Source organism: Lathyrus oleraceus, chromosome 7 (assembly GCF_024323335.1).
Source record: "Lathyrus oleraceus cultivar Zhongwan6 chromosome 7, CAAS_Psat_ZW6_1.0, whole genome shotgun sequence".
Classification (NCBI taxonomy): domain Eukaryota; kingdom Viridiplantae; phylum Streptophyta; class Magnoliopsida; order Fabales; family Fabaceae; genus Lathyrus; species Lathyrus oleraceus.
The window spans coordinates 533,214,273-533,237,384 of record NC_066585.1 but is presented as its reverse complement, the minus strand read 5'-3'; the positions used below and the strand labels follow the sequence as shown (position 1 = coordinate 533,237,384).

At 35.0% G+C, this 23,112-nt stretch overlaps 2 protein-coding genes across 2 annotated transcripts in view; one reads left to right on the top strand and one right to left on the bottom strand.

Moving 5' to 3' along the window:
- The window catches only part of LOC127104826 (receptor-like protein 9a), a 59,313-nt gene extending 53,336 nt beyond the window's left edge, over positions 1–5,977 (top strand). Inside the window, 2 exon segments of the mRNA XM_051041973.1 lie at positions 3,672–4,482; positions 4,484–5,977. Of these exon segments, the coding sequence (XP_050897930.1) occupies positions 3,672–4,482; positions 4,484–5,801 (2,129 nt within the window). The 3' untranslated portion in view covers positions 5,802–5,977.
- A 909-nt stretch (positions 5,978–6,886) lies between these two features.
- Positions 6,887–11,122, bottom strand: LOC127105300 (thylakoid ADP,ATP carrier protein, chloroplastic). Its single transcript, XM_051042468.1, has 10 exons — positions 10,665–11,122; positions 10,512–10,568; positions 8,903–8,965; positions 8,763–8,819; positions 8,598–8,681; positions 8,338–8,406; positions 8,152–8,264; positions 7,887–8,056; positions 7,552–7,630; positions 6,887–7,272 (listed from the first exon to the last, which is right to left on the bottom strand). The coding sequence occupies exons 1-10, from the start codon at positions 11,004–11,006 to the stop codon at positions 7,164–7,166; spliced, it is 1,143 nt and encodes a 380-aa protein (XP_050898425.1). The 5' UTR covers positions 11,007–11,122; the 3' UTR covers positions 6,887–7,163.
- Positions 11,123–23,112: the final 11,990 nt, after the last annotated feature.

Genomic DNA, 23,112 nt, shown 5'->3' with positions numbered 1-23,112 from the left:
GGCAACACCTGATGTTACCTCATACATTCATAATATTCAAATTCAAGGCGTAAAGTAGTAGGAACAAAGGCATACCTGATGAGAGAGATCGATCGAACGGCGCGGCTGGATTTGTAAAGCTCTGTTAGGTTTGCGTGAGGCGGAGGCAAAAGAGCGTGTGACTCGGAGTGAACTCCTCAGAGCTGCCTGAAGATTGCTGCAGAGTAATTCCTAGGTCTCCTTCTCTCAAGATCTTTCTCCCGTGGTTCTCCCTGTGTAACTCCAAGTGTGTTTTCCTCTACTGAAACTTCAATATTTATAGACTGATTTCGTGGGTAATGGGCTTGGGATGAGGTCAGCTGAGGCCCAAAGCTTTCTGATATTTTCTGAAATGCGCGCCCTTCGCCTGGCGAAGGATCTGCTCGCCTAGCGAGCATGACAGTGTTCTTCGCTAGGCGAAGTATCTGCTCGCCTAGCGAGCATGACAGCTCATCAGCCGATTCTTGCTTCTTCAAGTCTGGCAATTTGCACGGTGAACAGGCCCCAATTGGACCTGTTGGTAGTACCTCAAGTCTATTCCTTGCGTTGATTGACCGTCTAAGTAGAACCCACAAAGTGTCCTGGATGATGTTCGAGCTTCTTGGAGCTAATTCTGATTGACACGATGCAATATGGCATGAAATGCTAAATGACCTAAAAAGTGAATGCATGAATGAGGAGGGCAAATTTTGGGGTGTTACATGTAATAACTCAAAAAATGTCGGTTATCAAGATCTTAAAGTACCCTTTCACTCCACCCCTAAAGAAATCCCATTTGAATCCTAACTATCTTTTGCTGCATATTCACTGTCATTTTTAAAAAAGACAAGAATAAAATATGAATAACATTAAACACATATTTAAGAAAGATCACTCAGCCCCCAATCTAACATACATATGCTTCAAATAATATAGCCTTTTTCCATCAAACTAACTGAGAGTCCAAGGTAGCTTCCAACACGAGGTTATCCCTTAAAGGAAACCTAGTTACCTGAATGTAAGAGACTCAATCCTACAATAGAGAAAATCTCTAAAAGACTCTAGAAAGACATGATCAACATTAATTCGTATCAAACTAATCTTAAGAAAATTAACCCGGGGACCCAAAGTTAGCTCAAAACCCCTAAGAATAATAACTTGTATACTCCATAAGTTCTCAAATGATGGGTATGTCAAAATTAGGGTATCATCAACATACTGAAAATTGGAAACCACTAAATTAGTGGATCCTACCCTAAAACATAAGAAAAAAATCCAACTCAGTTTCCCTATTCAAAACAAACAACTAAGCCCTTATGTCACAAGCAAGAAAAGAAAATGAGATAGAGGATCACATTGTTTTCAGACCCAATTGAATTCTAATCTTTTATGTTGACAACCATTCACCAACACTACAAGATGACTAGCAAACACATAAGCTCTCACCCAAGACCGCCACTTATCACTAAAATCAAACCTAATAATCATGTAATCATGAAAGCTCCAGCTAACTAAATCATAAGCTTTCTCAAAGTCCACCTTAAAATTTAGACAAGCCTTTTAAAATCACTTAGCCATCTCAATCACCTCATTCATTGCCACCATTCCATCAAACAACAACCCCCATTTCAGGAACTACGTCTGATAAAGGGAAATAAGTTTCTCTATCACCAACCCTAGTGTAGATGCCAACACTTTGGACAAAACTTTTAAAGAGATCATATGAGAGAAATAGGTTAGAAATCAGCCAATTGAGAAAGGGTATAGACCTTAGGGATCATGGTTACAAAATAAGAGGAAAAGCTATATGGTAATGATTCAAAACGATGAATCTGAACCAACATAACCCCTAAATCTCCCCTTAGTAATTTCCACAACCTTCTCAGAAAAGAGAAATTAAAAGCACCAGGACCAAGGATCTTGTTACCATCACACTTAACCACTACCTCATCTAACTCCTCAAGAAGAAAGGGAGAAGTCAAGGCAATGTTATCCTCAACAAAAAGAGAATGCAAGGGAACTCCGTTTAGACGGACAAGGTTACTCTACATTTAGCTATTTAAAGAGGTCAGTAAAATTATTAAAAACCTCTTGCTAAGTCTCGATCACCCCTTAAATCCAACCATCACGAACCTTAAGGGCTAAAATAACATTTCTCCTACTCTTACTTTTAACGTAACCATGAAAAAAAGTAGTGTTAGCACCACCTTCCTTATGCCACTTAACTTTAGATCTTTGGAATATTTGAGAATCTTTGGTCCTTAACAAGGACAAAAAATATACAATAGCTCAAGACCTAGCCCTAATACCCTCTTCATACAAAGCCCTGTGATCTATCAGAAAGTCCAAGTTAGCTAGCATCTATCTAAAGGACTCAATATGGTAATCAAGATTACCACACACATGTGTATTCCAATCTTTTAAGATAGATTTGAGATATATAAATTTTCCCATGAGAATAAAAAGTCTTTCTTCCATGAATCAAAGAAGTAAACTAGGAGTTAAGGAACAACTGTGAAAAATTATTATGAGATAACCGATGATTATTAAATCAAAATGGCTTAGGATCCCACATATGATTGGAATACTTTAGAATGACAAACCAATTATCAAAGGCATCCCTGGGGAAAGCCTACTGAGCCATCTTCCCCTAATGATCCCATCACCCATCGGATAAAAGGATTTGGTCAAGTTTACTAACTGACCCTCTATTAGGTTGGAGCCAAGTGAAATTCCTTCCTAAAAGGGGAAGATCAACACATACCCATCTACGAGATGAAACTAGTAAAGGCAAAACACTTCAAGTTACTAGAATAGTTGGGAGAACCATTATGTACTGTCTCATTTTTTACTCCTAAAGAAAACAAAAATTGAAATCTCCTAAAACATATTAGATATCTCCTACAAGTTTAGCCTTACATAAACAAATACTGACTTACATAACCCTTTTATCTTCCAAGGCCGTCTTAGAGTAAACGTTAACCACGAAGCAAACCACCTTAGAAGTACTCTACTCCAAACAGACACCAAGAAATCCAGTACCCATGAACGAGAATACTGTTCTATCCTTCAAACTGCACCAGATCGTGGGGAGACTACCCCTATTATTCATAGAAGGGTTAAAACTCTGATCACAAAATGAATCCTCCATAGGGACTGAACATGAGAGTCAGCGACTTTATGAAGTTTGGTCTCTTGAAACGCCAAAAAATCTAAAATTTAGCTAAAATAAGATCTCTCACCTTACTTTTTTTTATCCTACCGCCCAAAACCCTAACATTAAAAGAACAAATCAGCATCAAATCCGACCCCTAGACGATCGAGAACACTTCTTCCTATCTCTTCTTTCAATTTCCCCACATCTACCCCGTCACTCACAAATAAGAACATCTCTGATATCCTCCTCTCTAAGCCACTATTATTTCTAATTTCAGCTTACACTTCCATTACTTATAAGTATAATCATATCCACAAATTTAATCACCTTTTAGTTATCATATTAATTTTGTCATACATTGAATATACGTTAGTCCATTTTAACGACAAAAAACATGATATAAAGTGGTCTTTTAACAACAGTATATATCAGTTATCCACAATGATCAAGGTATATATGTTTATTAAGATGGATTCAAAATACAAAGTATAAATTTGACATTGTTAAATTATCACAGGACTATGCAAATTGAAGGATTTGGTAGAGCTAGATATCAGCTATAACATGTTTGGTGGTCAACTTCCCGAGTGTTTAAGAAACTTAACAAACCTCAAAGTTCTTAACCTTGCCAATAATGTGTTCAGTGGTAAGTTCCCATCCTTCATTGGCAATCTCACGTCCTTGACATACTTGTCTCTCTATGCAAATTACATGAAAGGATTTTTTTTATTGAGCACATTGGCTAATCACTCCGAACTTGAGAGTTTATATATTTCATCAGAGAGCATTGGAGCACATATTGAAACTGAAAACATAAAGTGGTTTCCTAAGTTTGAATTGAAATATCTGGTTATCCGAAACTGCAACCTGAATATGGACAAAGGAAATGTCATTCCTAGTTTTCTTTCATATCAATATAATTTGATATTGCTTGACCTCTCCCACAACAAAATAGTTGGGTCACTCGCAAGTCGGTTGCAACAAAACGATAACTTACAATATTTGGATATATCAAACAACAATTTAAGTGGCTGGCTTCCAAAAGATATTGGTACATTCCTTTCTAATGTTATATTTTTGAAACTTTCATGGAATAAATTTGAAGGAAATCTACCTTCATCAATTGGTAAGATGAAAAAACTTCAGTGGTTGGACTTGTCTCATAATACTTTCTCGGGTGATTTACCAAAAGACCTGGCTACAGAATGCAATCATTTACGATACTTGAAGCTCTCCAACAACTTTCTACATGGGAATATTCCAAAACATTCGAATTGGATGAACATGGATGTGTTATTTCTTAATAATAACAACTTTAGTGGAACCCTTGGGAATCAATACACAATTAGGAGTGCTAGACATATCCAATAATTCAATCTCAGGCACAATTCCGAGTTCAATTGGGTTTTTTTCTGAAATGTATGCACTTCTTATGGCTGAAAATCTATTACAAGGCTATATCCCTCTTGAGATGTCCAACATGACAAGTCTTGAAATTTTGGATCTTTCACAAAACAAGTTGATTGGATCACTCCTAAATTTCAGTAGTGTGTATAATCTAGAGTACATGTATTTGCAAAATAACAATATCTCTGGACCTATACCATTTGAAATTTCTGGAAGCTCGCGTATGAAACTTCTAGACTTGAGTGAGAACAAATTTTCAGGTAAAATTCCTAACTGGATGGATAAGCTCTCAAATTTACGTGTTCTATTACTAGGAGGGAACAATTTGGAAGGAGATATTCCAATTTCACTATGTCAATTAAAAAAGATGGACATAATGGATCTATCAAGGAACAGGCTCAATGGTTCAATACCATCTTGCTTCCAAAATCTGTCATTTGGAATAGGACAATATGATAACGATGATGATGATGATGGTCCTGATTTTCAATTCTCAATGTACTTCTTGTTGGAGGACTCCCTTTCATCTCAACTTCTCCTCTTCATTTTTTATGATATAAAAACTACACCGCCTTTATTTGGTCTATTGAATGAAGACCTAAATTTGGAAGTCGAGTTCAGAACAAAGAATAATTATTACTTTTACACGGGTAAAATCCTAGAGAACATGACTGGATTAGATTTGTCTTGCAATAAACTAATAGGTATCATCCCTTCTCAAATTGGAGATCTACAACAAATTAGAGCATTGAATCTATCACATAATTACCTGTCGGGTCCGATTCCAATCACCTTTTCAAATCTTACTCAGATAGAGAGTCTTGACTTATCATACAATAACTTGAGTGGTAAGATACCTTATGAGCTAACCCAGCTGAACTTCTTATCAAACTTCAATGTGTCATACAACAACTTTTCTGGAACACCACCTAATACAGGACAATTTGGAGACTTTGACGAGCAAAACTACAAAGGTAATCCCGGTCTTTGTGGACCACTCCTTAACCGAAAGTGTGTAGGTGTTGCATCTCCACCTTCATCACAATCCATTGATAGTGGAGAAAAGGAAACCAAAGTGGACATGATATCATTTTATTGGAGTTTTGGAGCATCTTATATAACAATACTACTAAGCATCATTACAGTGTTGTACATCAATGCACATTGGCGCATGGCCTGGTTTTATTTCATGACTAAGATTATACGTAAATGTTTTCCAAATTTTCCAATATTGTATTGAGAACTTCCATCTGTTTAAGCCTTTAATTTCAGTCTGTTTGATGTTAAGTTCTTTTGTAGACTTTGTATGCTCTTTCTGGAAGCATGTAATAAATTGTGTTACCGTTGTTTGTGTGATGTATTTCTCTATAATGGTTTCAAGATATTTGTATATGTTGAAACACATGCAATTAACAATGGTTTCTTCTCAACTTGTAAACTTTCTTCTCGTTCCCTTGCTTTTCATATTCCAATGGTTTCTCAACATAGACATCTTTTTGCAATTCACCATGTAAGAAGGCCGACTTAAGATAAATAGACTACAAATTTTGAGCTACAACTAAAATAACCAATTCGATTGTGTCAAGTCTAGCCACCGGAGCAAATCCCTCTTTATAACCAATCACATATTCTTGCTTATAGCTTTTGATTACCAATCGAGCCTTGTATTTATCCATCTTACCATCTGCATTGAATTTTGTCTTATAGACCAATTTTACCCCAATAGATTTGTGTCCCTTTGGAAGATTTGTTAATTCCAAAGTGTTGTTTTTCTCTATTGTTTAAATCTCTTCATCCATGGTCTTCTTCCACTTTGTCTCTTTGATGGCATCATGAAAAGAAATGGGATCATGGTCTGAAAATAAAGCAAAATGAGAAATCCGATCATCAATTTCATTGACTCTACTATTTTCATAATCTTGCATCCATGCTGGCCTTCTTCATCCATGGTCTTCTTCTTAATTCTGTGTGTTTGATATTTGTTTTGCAACCAGTTTCGTTTTCACAACTTGTCAGAAGTATCCATGAACTAGTTGATATTGTGCCACGAATAATAGAACAGCTTAGTGCAGAAGCCACAAAACTAAAATCAATTCTCAACGGTTCACACATTTCTTTGACCAGCACACAGTTTATCACTTGTAACACAACAAAAGTGTTTTCTGATAGATCTAGCATGTCCGGCCAATTACATCGGTGCTCAATTATTTGTTAGATATTCATTAAATACATAAATATTGTGTCTCTACAATTCCTTGCTTTTCTACTAGACCCAGAGGGATGAAACCAATAGAGATAATCATACTTATCAGTTAACCCATATCATTTAGTAAAACTTCCATTAAATTTATCTAATAAATAAATTACAGCTAAACTACATTAAGGAAAAGAATAGAGCAATACAGTGCACCTAGAACAAATTTGTGTCCTACAAAATTTAGACGCCCTTCTAAAGATATAATGATATATCACTGCTAGCAGTATGGCTAAAGCAATTCCCACAAATAATGGATGACTTTATTGCAGCATTTACTCTGCAAAAAAAATGTTCACCATGAAAATATGGTTAAATCAATATATAACCTAAGTTCACCTTCATTGGCTATGGATGTTTCGTTAATTTGTTGCGGTTTTCCTCTGCAATCATTTGAAATTCTTTCTCACTAGCTGCAATCAATCGTTTGACAATGTCATATGTGGTAAGCCTGATGCTGCAAAAATATCAGGTAACTAATCACAATCTACTTCAAAGTAAAATAAATTACTTGTATTAGTTAAATATATCATAGTTGTGTTGTGTGTGACTGTGTGTGCTCTTAGTGGGTTGGGAATAGCAATCTTAAACAAAAAATCAATTTCAAATAGGATGTTTTCTGCTTATTTTTCAGCAAATTTACTGAACGTCACAAGATGTTATTTATGTATCAACCATCAACAAAATTGGAATTTAAGGAAATGTAATTGATTAGAAATAAAGAGATCACAAATACCTGCTGTTCGGTAGGTTCTTTAAGACATTAGGCACAAATCCGCGATACAAGCCAATAACTCCATCCCGTGCCACAATACCTGCATCAACCAAAAAATTAATACGACAGTTATATGTGAAGACATAAGTATTTAAACTTCAACAACTCTCCATCAGTATGTGCTTACAACCAAAGAATATTGCAATTTTTGCACCAATAAAGGAAATTAATTAATCTTATACATTTCTAACTAACTCAAATTATTAAACTATAAATGTATGCACAAATATAGGATTGTCCATGGCGCTATAAAATGATGAGGCTAGAAAAAGAAAAGTTGAGCCATCCCAACTAACCTGAAATGGCATCTAATACTGTCTTATAAGGTGTACCCTTCAGTTGCATCTGTCTTCGAACTGTGTCCAGAGGATAGCATGTAAGTGTGGCAAGAGATGCTGAAAGCACGGCGGTGATTAGAGATGCTTCAGTTCTCTTTTGATATTTCTCCGGCAACGACTTCTTTAGTCTATTACGCATACAAGGTTAGGATGTTTTAATTTTCGATGTCAACATCCAAACTCCAATGTACTTAAAAGATAAAGAGATTACTAATGAACTCACAAGTCAAAAACACAAAAGTTAACTGCAATATATGGAGCTATTCCAATAAGAGAAGGCCCAAGGCCATAGTAGAAAGATGCAAAACCTTCCTCTCTTACCATGCTCAAGGCGACCTAGAAAAGCCACAATTTGGTTCATTAAATCAAGGAGATCTAAGGAAAATGCTTAAACAGGCTAATCTCATACCTCTGTCATTGTTCGACGCCCAGGTTCAACAGCTAATCGTAATCTCAGGACATCTAATGGATAAGTTATCTACATGGATATAAACAAAGAAAGATATATTGACATTTGATGTATGAGATAAATAGAAAAAGTTACTTTACAAAAAGAAAAGAATTGCTCAAAAGAGTTAATACAAGCACTAAACCTTTCAATGGGAAACATAAACATTTCAATAGCAATTGTAAACCATATAAGGATAGGTCTCACAATGAACTACTTACAAAAGTTGATGTCATGCCCGCAAAAGCACCAGCTGCAAGTCTTCCCACAACAGAGAGCTCACCATTTTTTCCCTGGAATATTTTCTGTAAATCCAAAAGTATAACTTAGACCTGAGCATGCAATGTTTGGTATAACAAACTCGTGAAAGATAGTTAGTGATTAACCTTATAAATTTCATAAGCAAAGAGCTGGACTGCACTATAAGGTATAACCCTAATAACCTGGAAAGAAACATTAAAACAAATAAAAAAGACTACACAACATTATAAGAGATATATATGCAGAAATACCTAGTGACACAAACCTGAGGTAGGTTACCCTTCCAGTAACCTCTAATGCCTTCTTCATTCCCTATCATTGTTATTGCCTGCAGATCTTGTCAACGTAAGCTCCAATAAATTTATAGGTCATGTTCTGATAAGTAAGGAAAGAGCCAAATCCATCAAATATGGGCAAAAGTTATCATCAAGGAGTTTGTGGAGGCCATTAACTTACAGTACAAGAAAAATAAATGTAAAATCCTTGACGAAAGGAGTTAATTTTTTGGAAAAAAAAAAGAGTTAATTTGTGTCGAAAAGAAAATTAGAGGCAAATTGATGGCTCTTTTAACCTTTAGAGTGCAAACTGGAATACTAATTACAAAAGTAGCGTAGACTTTAAAACAATTACTAATCAAAGGCAAGTCGTACATCTAGAACATAATCATGGAATACAAGTCGTGCATGAGATTTACAACTTACTTTTAAATGTTAAATGTTATCACAAATTTAAAAAATACAATAAACATGTGAAAGTCCTATCTAGTAATAAACAGTTTTTACTCTCTTTCTTTTCCTCTAAGGAATAAATACTCAAGTCTAGCATAGGGTGAATCACAGGATCAGTGGCTGCAGAACATGCAGATTAAAGACTTCATTTGAGGGAAACAAGTTCCAATTCCAAGTTATTTGAGGAGCTCTCGGATATAAGATGTCAAAGATGGTAACAAAGGGAGTACAGAAAATATAAGTCATGTATCGTAGATATGACTTTCATATAGTTTATGTTCTTTTTAACTCCCTTAGCATTTAACATGGAAAGAAAGAAAACAAATCGTAAATCCCATGCAATGACTGGCAATTCAGAATTTATGTTCCATAATGGTGGTAATATTTTAAGATCCACTCTCTTTGACTAATTTGTAATCCAAACTACACTCCAAGGGCAAAACAGCCAACACAGCAAAAAAATGACATGTTCCTCTCTTATAGATAGCTACTATTATGTTGAATTACACGGTTTCAATACAAAATAACGGGAAGAGAACACAAACAATAAGAGATATGATCATATGTAGAATAACAACAATCCTAATGTCTCAACAGCTAAAAGTATTAACCATTTAATTTAACCAGTCTACTACATTTTGAAGAGAAAATACTGAAACAGTTTAAACAACTTACTAACCACTAACCAGAAACAAACCTATTTTGTCAAGCATTTACAAACACATAACTCAACAATAAACTTTCACGTATAACCCAAGCACTGCATAAACTTTTACAAAGAATCAAGTACTTTAGTTAACATTAAATTATAACTCATTTTGAACCCTATAAGTGACAAGAGCAATGCTGACAACCTACTTTACAACAGCGCATATTCAATTTGATCGCTAAAATTGTATGATTTTCAGCCTAGTCCTCTACATTAACCATATTCCAAAATGATTCTTGAAACTACAAAATATTAATCAGATTCATCTCTTTGTTGATATTTGCATTGACTAAAATGACATTAAGTTACTTGTAAGTTATGCATTTGAATCTAAGTCAATAATGTGAATTTGAAATATTGATAATATGAATGATTATTTGTTTTAACAAGTTAATATTTTATACATTTCTAGAAAAATCATTGGGTAATTATAGTACCTCAATAAAACCAATTGTCTTCTTCGCACTTTCTTGACCTATTCTCACTCCATGAGTCTGCAAAAACGCAATGTCGTTTCCTGAACATCAAAGAAACAGAATTTTCCAAAACAACAACGCCGAGTGAGGGTACAAATGAAAGCGCAAATCAACCTGCATGAGAAGCTTGATACGATCAAGTGGAGCAGTTAGGGTCCTAGCAGCAGCACCAGCAACAGCTCCGGCGAGAAACAGAGCGGCATCTTTGGGAACAAGAGCGACAACGGCGAGCGGGTGTTTTAGAAGCTGAGCCACCGTCGGCCTGAATTCCTTGCCAGGTTTGGTTTGCGACGCGGAGACGCTGGCGAATTTAGGACGAACGGCATTTCCGCCGGTGAAACTGAAGACGGCATCGTTGAAGAGGTGGTTGGGTGAAACGACGTCGTGAGAAGAGGAGTGAAGGAGGTTCGGGATATTGCGCCACGTGGCGGCGGTTTTGGTGTTTGTGTCTGTCATAAAGAATAACTGGATGGAGACTATTGAAAGAGATCTGAGAATCAGTTAAGCTTCATTTCCATTTCCACCATTTCTCAAATCACAATCTTACTTAGTCACACTCACAGGTTAATGTCTATTCAAAACTACAAATTTTAAACAATAATAATTTTATAAATTAGAGATAATTTTTCAATATAAATATTTTCATACATTAATCCAATAACATTATTTGAAAGCAAGTTTCAATTTTAAAATTATGGTTAGATAAAGAATTTTAAAATATAAAGAAAAGGAGGGTTGTATAAGGATATTTCGTGGTTCGAATTCGATCGGTTTTGAGTTATCCCATTTAAATATAAATTTATTTACGTATCTTAATTCATTAAAAAAATATGATTCGGTCTAATTTCATGCATTTTAATTTGGATTAATTTTTGGATATTCAAAATATAAATTATATTTTTTTAAGATTCAAAAAATGATATAAATAATAGATTTGATATACTACCTCTCTTTTTTAATAAATAATTTATATTGAATAATCAATATATCTAGTATATAAATCAACCAATTACTTTAGTTATTCAATAAATTTAAAAAATGAATTGTCTCTTATATAAAAGAACAAAGATAGTAATATATAACATATAATATATTAAAACAGACTCTAAAAGCTCAAATAAAATTAAAAAATACGAGAATAAAAATCGGTGCATTACAACTCTTCCCACTTAAAGAATTTTCGCCCTCAAAAATTTATCTGAAAGGAAAAACTCTAGGTAAGACTTCCTCATTTGGTTCTCTAGCTCCCACTTTATGCTCCCTGCAACAAATCCTCCCCACACAACCTTCACCAAAGGAATTTCTCTACCCCTTAAGTGTTTTACCTAACGATCTTCAATTTGCAAGGGTGATGCTTCATAAGTCAACTTATCTCTCACTTGCACATCATCTAGTTGAATCACGTGGGACAGATCAGGAACATACTTACGGAATTGAAAAATATGAAAGACACTAGATTTGAGAGAGATAGTGGTAAGGCGACTCGATAGGCAACTTTGATGACTCGTTTAAAGATTTGATACAAATCAATAAAAGGAGGTGTAAATTTTTGAGACTTCAACACCCGATCAACCCCATTCACTTGAGTGACTCTCAAGAACACATGGCCTCCTTCCTGAAATTCGAGTGCCTTTCTACGCTTATCATGACAACTCTTCTTTCCACTATGTGATACCTTCATCTTTTCCCGAATCATCTTTTAACCTTCTCGGTAGTTTGTTGTGTAATTAGTGGACTCGGAAGAAGATTAATCCTTACTCAATTATCTTAATGTGTAAAAGTTGGTACAAGAAAGGACATTTGATATAATAATTAAATGATAAATGGTTGTTAGGGACAAAATATCTCTTTAGATATTTATCTTCCCCCTCCTTTGTCATTCATTTTTCTATCTTATACTTAGAAGGGAAGAGATAAAGAAGAAAAGAAAACTTGGAAGAAGAGGAACAAATGATCATCACTATCATCATCACCAATTTCATCTTCAACTTTCATCATCTTCATCTCATCAAGGTGGATTCTTAGATAGATATAGCTTTTGGATAGGGAAAATTCATGAATGGGAACTTAGGGTTTATGTGTTTTACTTTGATCATGAAAATTGATGTTCGTATGTTTTCTACTTGTTGTTTTGTATGATTTAAGTGTTGACCCATGATACTTGATGTTGTTGATTCCATATAATGATATGTGATGATGTTTGTTGTCTTGTGTGCTTGTTTGTGTTGATTCCATGTCATTATAATGTTGAGTGTTCATTTTTTCCAACATGTTACTCTTTGTTATTACCTTTATTTCAAAACTCTTGTTAGGCGAGAGGACTGCTCACTAAGCAAGCATATCAATAACTGTAGTAGAAGCTTTTATGTTATTCTTGCTAAGCTAGAGAGATACCTCGCTGAGCGAATGATCACTTGGAGATCGCTTTGTCATTGCTAAGAGAGACAAGGGATATTGAGAGGAAATGCATTTCTTCCTGACCTCGTTGGAGCCTTGCTAAGAGCTGACTTTGACGTCTCGCCAGGGCTCGATAAGCGAGAGTGCTCAGACTTTAAAAGTTATTTTGATTCCATATTTCCGCCATAAAACGAGAATCATAGTTTCGATTGACATGAAGTTTGGCATATTGGAAGGTTAGTCCAATGTTCTACCATTTGGTAAGAGGAAATTATACTTGTGTTCCAATTGTATATTGGTAATGAATCAGGATTTTTACTTGTAAATCATGTTAAGAAATGATGAACTATGGTTGTACATGTGTTCTTATATGATATTAAATTCATGATATGAAATGATTGAGTATGATAGGGTATGATTGGGTATGGCTTTGATGGTTAAGGATTGAAGAAAAAGGGGTTTTAAAGTGAGATTTGGAGTTGTTGTGATGTCAATCTCGATGAGCGAGTGAGATTCTCGCTTAGCAAGATCTGTTGATATGAGAAATTCAACAATATTGAAATAATGTATCTTGGGTTTCGTAACTCGAAATGAGACACGATTGAATGTATTGGAAAGTTGATATAGTGCTCTATCTTTTTATGAAGCAAAATCATGCATTTATGTTTATTAATGCTTGAGGAGTAATGATGAACTCTTATGCTTATGTTATGAACTATGTTATGAAATGTTGTTTGTGTTGAATGCAAAATGGTTGAATTAACTATGATGGAAAATGAGGTAAACCTAGGTTTGTAACTGGGTGAATGAACTAGAAATATAACTTAGGTTATGAAAATGACTTAGGGGGTGATGCTTGGACACGAAGGTACCTCGGTGTGTACCGTGGACGAGTAATTGCTTGAATTAAGAACCAATAGACTTTGTATGGAACATGTTGAGATAATATGAGAATTTTGGTGAATGTGATCACCTAGTGATTGATGAGTGCAATCACGTTGATGTTGGAACCTAATCACGTATTCGGAAACAACCCTTGATTGTGCACATCCCAATTGAGATGCTTATGTAAAGTAGAATTATGGATGTGACAGCAATGATTCGAGCCTCATAAATGGCTTCGAGTCCCATAGAGGAGAGGTCTCATAAGTGGGTTCGAGTCCCATAGAGACGTGGACACCTAAGTGGGTTTAAGTCCCATACAATGAAAGATACTCTAAGTGGGTTAGAGTCTCATACGAGTGACGGTTTTTGGAGTGGGTTCGAGTCCCAAGGAGTGAGCTTAGCCGAAACCACCCGTTTGGAAAGTTTTGGGTAATCTTGTTGAAGGAATTTTATTGGATTCCTACAGACGAACCATTTTGGAAATGGAGGTCCAAATGCTAAGCCAAGATCAACGCTTGGCAATCATGGGAATTTTGGTGGTTGGAGTCTAAAAGCTAACTCATACATGTTTTCGCGCTTGATGCACAAAGGTATTTTAAGTTAGAAAGTTTCTTTATAAACTTTTCTTTTAAAATAAATGTTGCCTCACGAATGGTTCGACTGAGGTTATCAGGCATGTAGACAATTTCAAAGTATTTATGGAATGCTTAAATATCCGTGATATGAGTTGTTGTACATTTCTTGCGCATATCCTGTATATAAGTAAAAGCATCAGTTATATGTTGAGTAAGGGCAGGGACGTCGAATATTTTGTTGGTGTAGTAGTTTTTCCATCAAATGTCAAATTCTTATGTACAGTAAAATGATGGTCGAAAAGAGATGGGAGTGAGTTTAACAACTTCGGTATACAAAGATAGATTTTTGTCACATTCATCCTCAGTGAACCTCATGTTTTAAAGACAGAGAGTGATTTTTATGCCACAGAGGGATTTGGGCATTAATTGGATGAGGCCAAATTTTCGAGAGACAAGATTAGGCTGATAGCTAACCAAGGTTATCTGGTTCTTTGAGGGTCTAAGTCTGGAGGTAATCAACCTAGGGGTGAGAAACGCCTCTCATATGGACAAGGATTCGGTTTCCTAATTGATTGAAGGGGTAGGGAATTCTCTGGTGAACCACTGAGGGTCATGGGTTCTGTCGGTGAACGGAGCCATAGAAGGAGTGAAGTTGTAGTGTTTTGTGAACATTATCACATATCTAGAAAAAGAAGCTTGTAAGCTTGATCCTTCGTCATTTGGGGTCAGATGAACCATGTGTGTTCCTTCAACTTGCAGGTTCTTAATATCTTCATTTTCTTCATTAATGGTGTTGTGGGTTGGGAGTGAAGGCTCAAAAGTGGCATTTAACCATAATTGGAGTAACCAATATGGGCCAGCCAGTAGCAGGTTTGTCCCTGGTTGATAAGTCTTCAAAATTTTGATATCTTCTCCTAGAGACTCATCAAGCGAACCCAATATCAGTTGACTCAGGAAGATATTGTGTCCAACATGCAGTTGGTTCGCCAAGGTTGAAAGTCTCTTCGCCACTTGAAGAGACTTTGAGCAGAAAATACAGCGTGATAACCAAAGTTCCAGGAAGGCAATATTCTCTTCGTCAGAAACTTCATCATTTTAGTGTTGTGATGGTCAGATATATAGTGAGTAAAGTTGGCCTTGTTGGTATCAAAGTTGAAGGTGTTTTCGTTCATATCATTTGGGTCAAAGACTTCTCCAATTGGTTGAAAACCAACGATAACAGCAATGTCAAAAAGGGTAGGAGTCAACATTCCGTAGGGGAAATGGAAAGTATTGTGAGTACTATCACAAAAATATAAAGAGGCTATTAACATGTTTTGACTATATCCTGGCCCTACTACCGATAACTTAATCATGTCATAAATACCTATTTCTTTCCAAAATTGGGCTTTCTCCTTCTCAAACTTGGTAAGCCAAGCGAGATAGAGTTTAGGGTCTTTTGACAAAGGGCAAGAGCAAAACACTCTAAGAGCTTCACTCATATAGTTTAGATTAATATGCTTTTCTGTTTTTAAGGCTTCAGTCGAAGACTTTGCCTGATTATCGTCTACAGTTTTCACTTGGGAATCAAGTTTAACGCTATCTTCATCATCAGTTTTTGGCTTACTGGCTAAGGATTTTGTACAATGATAAGTAGGGAAAAACTTTTTGAGTTTTTCAGCATCATCATTAGGGTCAAGCAAGGGACCCATATACACATGAGTTTTACCAGCAATTGTGAGAGGAATCAATACATGAGATTGTTAGATTTTTTGCTTTTCTTTAAGGAGAGGAGGTTCAGGAACGCATTCTGGATTTCCTACCAGCGATGGTTTTGCAATCTGGGTTACTGGTGATAAGAAATCCTTTTGTTGCTTGCCAGCTTTGTTGTTTTTGGTTTTTGAAGACACCATTGTTGAAGATTTGAACTTTGGAAGAGGAAAAGCTTGTGTGAGTTGTTTCTAAGAAAGACTCGCAATAGAATTAGAGGTTATAAGCTCAAGAATGGAAAAGTTTTCAAAGGAGTAAGATGAATAATATTTATAGAGGGAGAAAATTTTGTTCACATTTCCTTTGTAGTGATAAGTGAAACGAGTAATGGGACGCGTGTATGTTTTTCATTGGTTGAGCAGGCGTTGTCCTTTTAGTTGATACACTACTCCCACAATATAGGGAAGATGATGGTATTTGTAGTTTACACGTCTCTGATGATACGTTTTGTAAAAGTGGTTGTGATGACCATGATGTCACAGCAATAAGTATTATCGCGTCAAAGCTTTCAAAAAATGTCCCTTTCTCCATTTGGCCAAAAAATACATTTTTGGGGGGCAATTTGTTAGTTACAATTTTGTCGCTAAAAAAGATATAAAAATTCAAGTATAAAACTTAAGGAAATATTTGGAAAATCCAAGTTGACTTCGACAGGAAGTTAGGCAAAGTCTTTCGACTGGAACTTGGCAAAGAAGTTGCCATACTGTCGAAATATCATTATAATAGGACTTAGAAGTTTCTGAAATGATTCGAAGATGAGTTTGACGAAGATAATTCAAAACGAGGCTAATAACCATATTTTGTCCTTATCTGTTCCTTCAAAGGACACGTGGAGGCCTATGAAAGGCGAAACACATGCAAGCGAGAAGGTGTTATTTTCTGGAGAAAAAACCATTTGTTACGATACTGTCGAAGTAGTATAAATAAGAGTCTTATCATTAGGATTTGGGGTGTTCAATATTGTACCAAACTTAAAATCACTCAAAGTATCTAGTGTTATTGAGAAAAGATATTCTGAGAATATGTACGTATGAAACACCATATTTTCATTCAATGTCAATCTATTTACATTAAAGTCATTTTCATTCCATTTACACTCCCGTCAAAATTATTTTCCTTCTTTATACTTTTCAAAAATATTCTTGGCATTACTTTTAAATTCAACATTATCTTCGAAGAACTTACTAGTAAGAAAAACTTTAAACAAGAATTATACACATATGTTCTAGGATCAATCTAGTTAATCATGTAAGTAACCAAATTATCAGTTTTGGAAGACTGGCGCTTGTTTAACAAAATCCAAGGTAAACACTCATGCAGCCATTTTGACTAACTCATATTCAGGGACTTGTGTAAAGTATTATGCCTTAAGAAGTCTGAACTTGTTCAAATAGTCATCAATCGACTCAGGAACTTTTTGCCTAACACTAGCCAGTTCCTTAAGACTTATTTTTGACTGGCCTATGTAGAATTATTCATGGAACAATATCTCTAATTGACTCCAAGTTCGTATGAAGTGTGGTAAACCAAGTGAAATCATTTTTCATTAGAGAATTGGGAAAATACTTCATTTTCAAATTCTCATTGTTTTCTATGTCGCCATCCTCAGTTTGATACCTAGCGACATGTTCGACTGTAGACTCACTAGTGTCACCATCGAACTTGGGAATTTTCCGTCCCCTAGAAAGTTATGTTTGTCAAATGTATTCTAACAAAGGGGATATGAAATTGGGTATATGGAGACCCACATTAAGGACATTCTGGGACAAAATTTGTTCGACCACATTAGTTATATTGTTACGCCCCCCAAAGTTATTTTGTTGAACATTTTGAAGCGCTTAGGGTAGGTTCTAGTGGTCGAAATCCTGGATGTTGGCCTAAGTTCACTTGGGCCATCCCATTTTCAGGTGTTTGACTTGCCTAACATTTGATATTTAAGGGTTTGGTCGAGTCTGAATCTGAGGTGTGCCAAAAAAGTTGGCTGTTATACCCATTTGATTGACTAACAACTCATATATTTGGTTAATATTTGTAATCAGAGGATTGAATATTGTACCCATTTGTTGGGTTAATGTATTAACCATTTCAAGATTGCTTTCATCCATATGTTGCCTCATAGCCATCATAGATGTCGTATTTAATGATGGTGACACTTGAGAGATATAACATATCCCTCCTAGTTGAACCATATTGTTTGTGGTTGAAGCATAGGCATTATAGGGATTAAATGATGGCCCAATGGATATTGCATTATCACTATATATTGACATGTTAGTGTGAAGGATAGTCATCATCGACATTGGCATGCCATAAGAGTACTCCCTATTTCATTGGCATCAAAAAACTAAACACAGGTCTTACAACTGTAAGGTTAAAAGGAGAACTCCCTGGCTGCATTGTGGGAATCATCCCCTAAGACGGTATCGATGCAACTGGCATTGATGATACCACATGAACGGTTGTCCTAACAGGCGTTAAAATAATTGCCTTTTCAACCGTCGATACGACTGGTTATTCTACTACATTTTGAGGATTGTTTTTGTGAATTAGAGTTATCCATAGAAGGACACGTCACTTTTCGTAAAGATTTTCCACTTCTTAAATGCATGCAAATATTCATAACATTTCATGTACGCATAACACTTTATAAAATAAAAATCTAATATCTACAATAGAGAAAACATTTTAGCACAGAGTCCCATTGGATGTTCCAATTTGTTTACTGTGAAGTTTAGTAAATAGGCGCTAGTCTCTTATAAAAGGTTATTTACATCATTGACCAGATAATCCTAGGACATAGTACTAAATATTTTTATGAGATTTGTGTAGGAAAGTAAAGGAATTAGACGTAAAAAAGTAAAAAAAAAAGTGCAAAAAAAGTAGATTGTTTGAAAAAATAAAGGGATTTCACTATTACTAAGTGACAAACTTTATAAAAGAATAATGTAAAGTGACAAAAAATAACAAAGAAATGAAAGTAGGACTGCAAAGAAGATAAATTAAAGTGAAAATTTTGCGTTAAATAAAATGGTGTTCAAAAATCATACATTTCGCTCAGATAAACTCGTTTCTCGCTTCGCTTGGGTACTTTGAGTTTGTGAGTTTTTGTAGTGAATTCAACATAACACCTCGAATCGTAACACCAGAACTCCTATTTATACTAAATGTAAAATAACTACTTGTAATGTTCTTCTCTTCAGTATTTGATACTGTAAGACCCTAATTTTGACCCTAAGATCCCTCATGGCATCATATCTTTTCTCAGTGCATTGCCTCAAGGATCATAGCATGTTTGGCTCCTTAACCCTAGGGTTGGGACTTGTTTGAGTGTTTTGAGACCGCCAAGCATGCTTGTATTGTATATTATTGCTTTTCTTATTTGATTACTAACCAAAAGCACAAAAATATGTCACTAACCCTTTTTTTTTAAGCTCAAGTGATCATGTGTTCCCATGCTCATAGGAGGCTCCTAAGCTCAATGAAATGGCTAGATGAAGATGAGAAAAAGCATGGAAATGGTCCACAAATTTCCTAATCATCATATATGTCTCCCAAGTATCTCAATTTGCCAATTTGATCAAGATAACCCAAAGGGCTTGAGGATTGTTTCCCAAGGAAACCCTAATTCAACTTTGCCTTAACTGTGCCTTGTCCATGAAGCAACCTCAACCTATGATCAAATTTAATCAAGGTAAGTTCTTTAATTCACTATTTTATGCATATATGAGCCTATGTGAGGCCCCTAAATCATTCATTCATCAAGATTGGAAGTTTGGCCTTGAAAAGTTGACCAGTCAAGTCATTTGATTAAATTGAGATCCACCGAGATACAACGTTTGATGTGTTTGTCAAATGATGATGACCCCAAGATAAAAAATGTTCTTTAGAACCATATGAACAACTTTAATGTTCATCAAAAATCGATTTGAAACTTGGAAGGTCATCATTCATTTCAAAACATTATAGGTCATTTTGACTGAAACTGTAATTTTGGGTCAACTTCCCAAGGACCTAATTTCCTTATTTTTTATGATTTTGAGGTGATACCAAATTCATTGTAAAGATTAAGATGTATAATTAAAATGTTATGTTGGACAAAATTTCATAATACTAAAAGAAATACATGTGATAATACAAAACATTATAGGTCATTTTGGACCTAAGTCATTGAATTTGAAAAAGTGCCCAACTTCAAATGCCCATAACGTTTTCATTAAAAATCCAAATGATGCAAAATTTGAGTCTATATTGAGAATATTGAAAATATCCACAACTTTGATGTTTTAGGTTTTTCCATTTGAAGCTTGCATCATTGAAACATAGGGGCTTGAAGAGGCTTACTTTTGGTGAAAATTTTCAAAGGGTGACTTAGACATGTTTTGTGCCAAAACTTTCACAGCCAGTTTTCACTAATTTCCAAATGTAAAATGAATTTTTGCCCAACATGACTTTTGTTACTTATTTCAAGGGCTTTCCAACCATTACTCACATGACTTTTTTGGACTTTCCATGTGCGAGTTTCGAAGAGCTTTCTCTTTATGTTCATTTTTGCATTTCATGTTGAAACTTCATGTGCAAGCCAATTCCACTTCAATTACACATCCAATTCCATTTCATTTGAGTTCAGCTTGCTTTTGCACCCATCATTGGGCCTTACATGCGCCTATACAGGCCCATGCAAGGAAGATTCAAATCCCATACACACGAGGGAAGCATGATCTCAGCCACATTTCAGCTATAAATAAGTGCTCAATCTCATTCATTTTTTAACCAAGTGGAGACCTGAAGTGCTGCAGAATTGAAATCCCAACCCTCACCAAAGGAATTTTCAGTTTTCTCTCTCTTTTTCAAGCTTGAATTCAACATCATTAGTTGATTTTCAAAGCTCAATTCCTTAACCTATCATCTCCATCACACTTCCAAAGCAAAAACAGATCAAGATCTTGTAGAATTCGTGGCATTAAAAGCTTCATTTTAGAGGTAGAACCTCAAACTTTATGGATCTAGATCTTGCAATTCAATGTGATTTTCTTTGGTTTATGTGGTTTTCTGAAGTCCTCTCACTTGAGACAGGCCAGTGGTGGTCTTAATTGTCCATTTCAAGCATTTTTAGTTGACATACCATGATCTTCCATCTCACATTTCTCTCTAGATAGGAAGAGTGAGGATGATCCATGGTTACAGTGGTGATGTACATCACCTGAGCTTCATTTTGATGTCCTTACATTTCATTTTCATTACAAAAAATTTCCCTGCGCATGGTGGCCGGAATCTGGTATCTCATCGGAGAAGATGGTGGTTTCCACCACCATCACCACGTGTGCACTTTCCAGCCCTTGGATTGATTGGCCACGTTATAATCTGGACCATTCTTGATGTTTACTCATTTTAATGCAACATGTCACGCGTTTGACTCCAGCGTACCATGCATCCACGCCTCTGAGCCTTTGATCTTTGCCACATCATTTAATGAATTGATCTTGTGGCGCTGGATTTTTCTATTATTCCTATTTTCTTTTAATTTCAGTTAATTCCTTTTATTTTCAAAAATTCATAAATATTTTATTTGAAGTCACAAAAATATGAGACCAATGCCAAAAAAAATCTTGAAAAGTCTAGTTTCATATGTTGATTTTTAATTATTTTTGTGACTTCATTTAATATTTTTTGTGAATTATTTGATTTTTTATAGTTTTAATTTATTTTTAAATACTTTTTGATATTTGAAAAATCCAAAAATATTTTCCTAACATTTATGGATCATGATAAGTTAATGAAAAATAGTCTCATCAATTTCTTATTTGATTTGAGATTTGTTTGAGATTTTAATTCATATTGTGTTATTTTCCATTATTTTTAATTGTTTTTAAATAGTTTCTTATTTCAAATATTGTTGAAAAAATTGGTCAAAGTTTGTTTGACCATGTTAGACCTATGAGAATTTAATTGGACTTGTTGAAGTTAATTTGAATTAAATTTGAGGTTTGACCATATTTTGTTTATTTTATTTTGCATTTATTTTTAATTCAAAAATTACCAAAAAATTATGGTTGACTTGTTGACTTGTAATCTTCATTTCTCTTCTGTTTGGCTTTGATTGATGATGACTTGGTTCACATTTGATCAATTGAATTTGATACTTGAATTCTCTTTCCATTCATTTCATCTTCATCCCTTTCTTTTTATAATTTGGCCAATGAGTTAATGTCTTATGGTGGGTCTTGACAAATGAGAGGTTTAACCTTCTTTGATCCAAACCAAACTCAACTTGATCCAAGATCAAGTGAGTTGTTTTGTGTCCAAGATAGGTTGCTTCTTGGTCAAGCAAAAAACCTAAAGTCCATACAAGGCTCTTCCCTTTTTTTATTTTGGCATGACAAGTTTGTGGAGCTTGACTTACTAGTCATGATCTCTAACTTGTGTTTATTTGCATATAGTTTTATTGACCGGCCTCAGATAGGTGTGACTACTACATTAGTCCACTTACGATTGCTTAACATAGTGCTACATTGTCTTATGACAAACTAACATAACCATATTAATTACTAACTTTAATTTGAGCATTTAATTTCTTGCCCTTTACTTTAATGCAATTTACTTCTTGCTCATTTATTCATATTGCTTTTTATTTTGCTCACTTGAGCACATATTTTATGTTTTATGTCACTTTTTCCTTTGCTCATTTGAGTTCATTATTGTATATAAATATATTGTTATCTTGTGTTTTTTTGTCTTTGTTTTATGTGAACCTAATGCAAAAAGGAGAAAGGACTTAGAATTAGGACATACCCATGCTTAAAGGAGTTCAAGAGCAACTAGGCCTCATGTCTTTAGAATGTTAAACTTGTTGAAGAGCAACTAGGCCTCATGCCTTTAGAATGCTAAATTTCAAAAGTTGACTTTAAAGGACTTCTCATCTAAATTTATTCTTTGTCCATTCCCCTTATTGTGTTGTG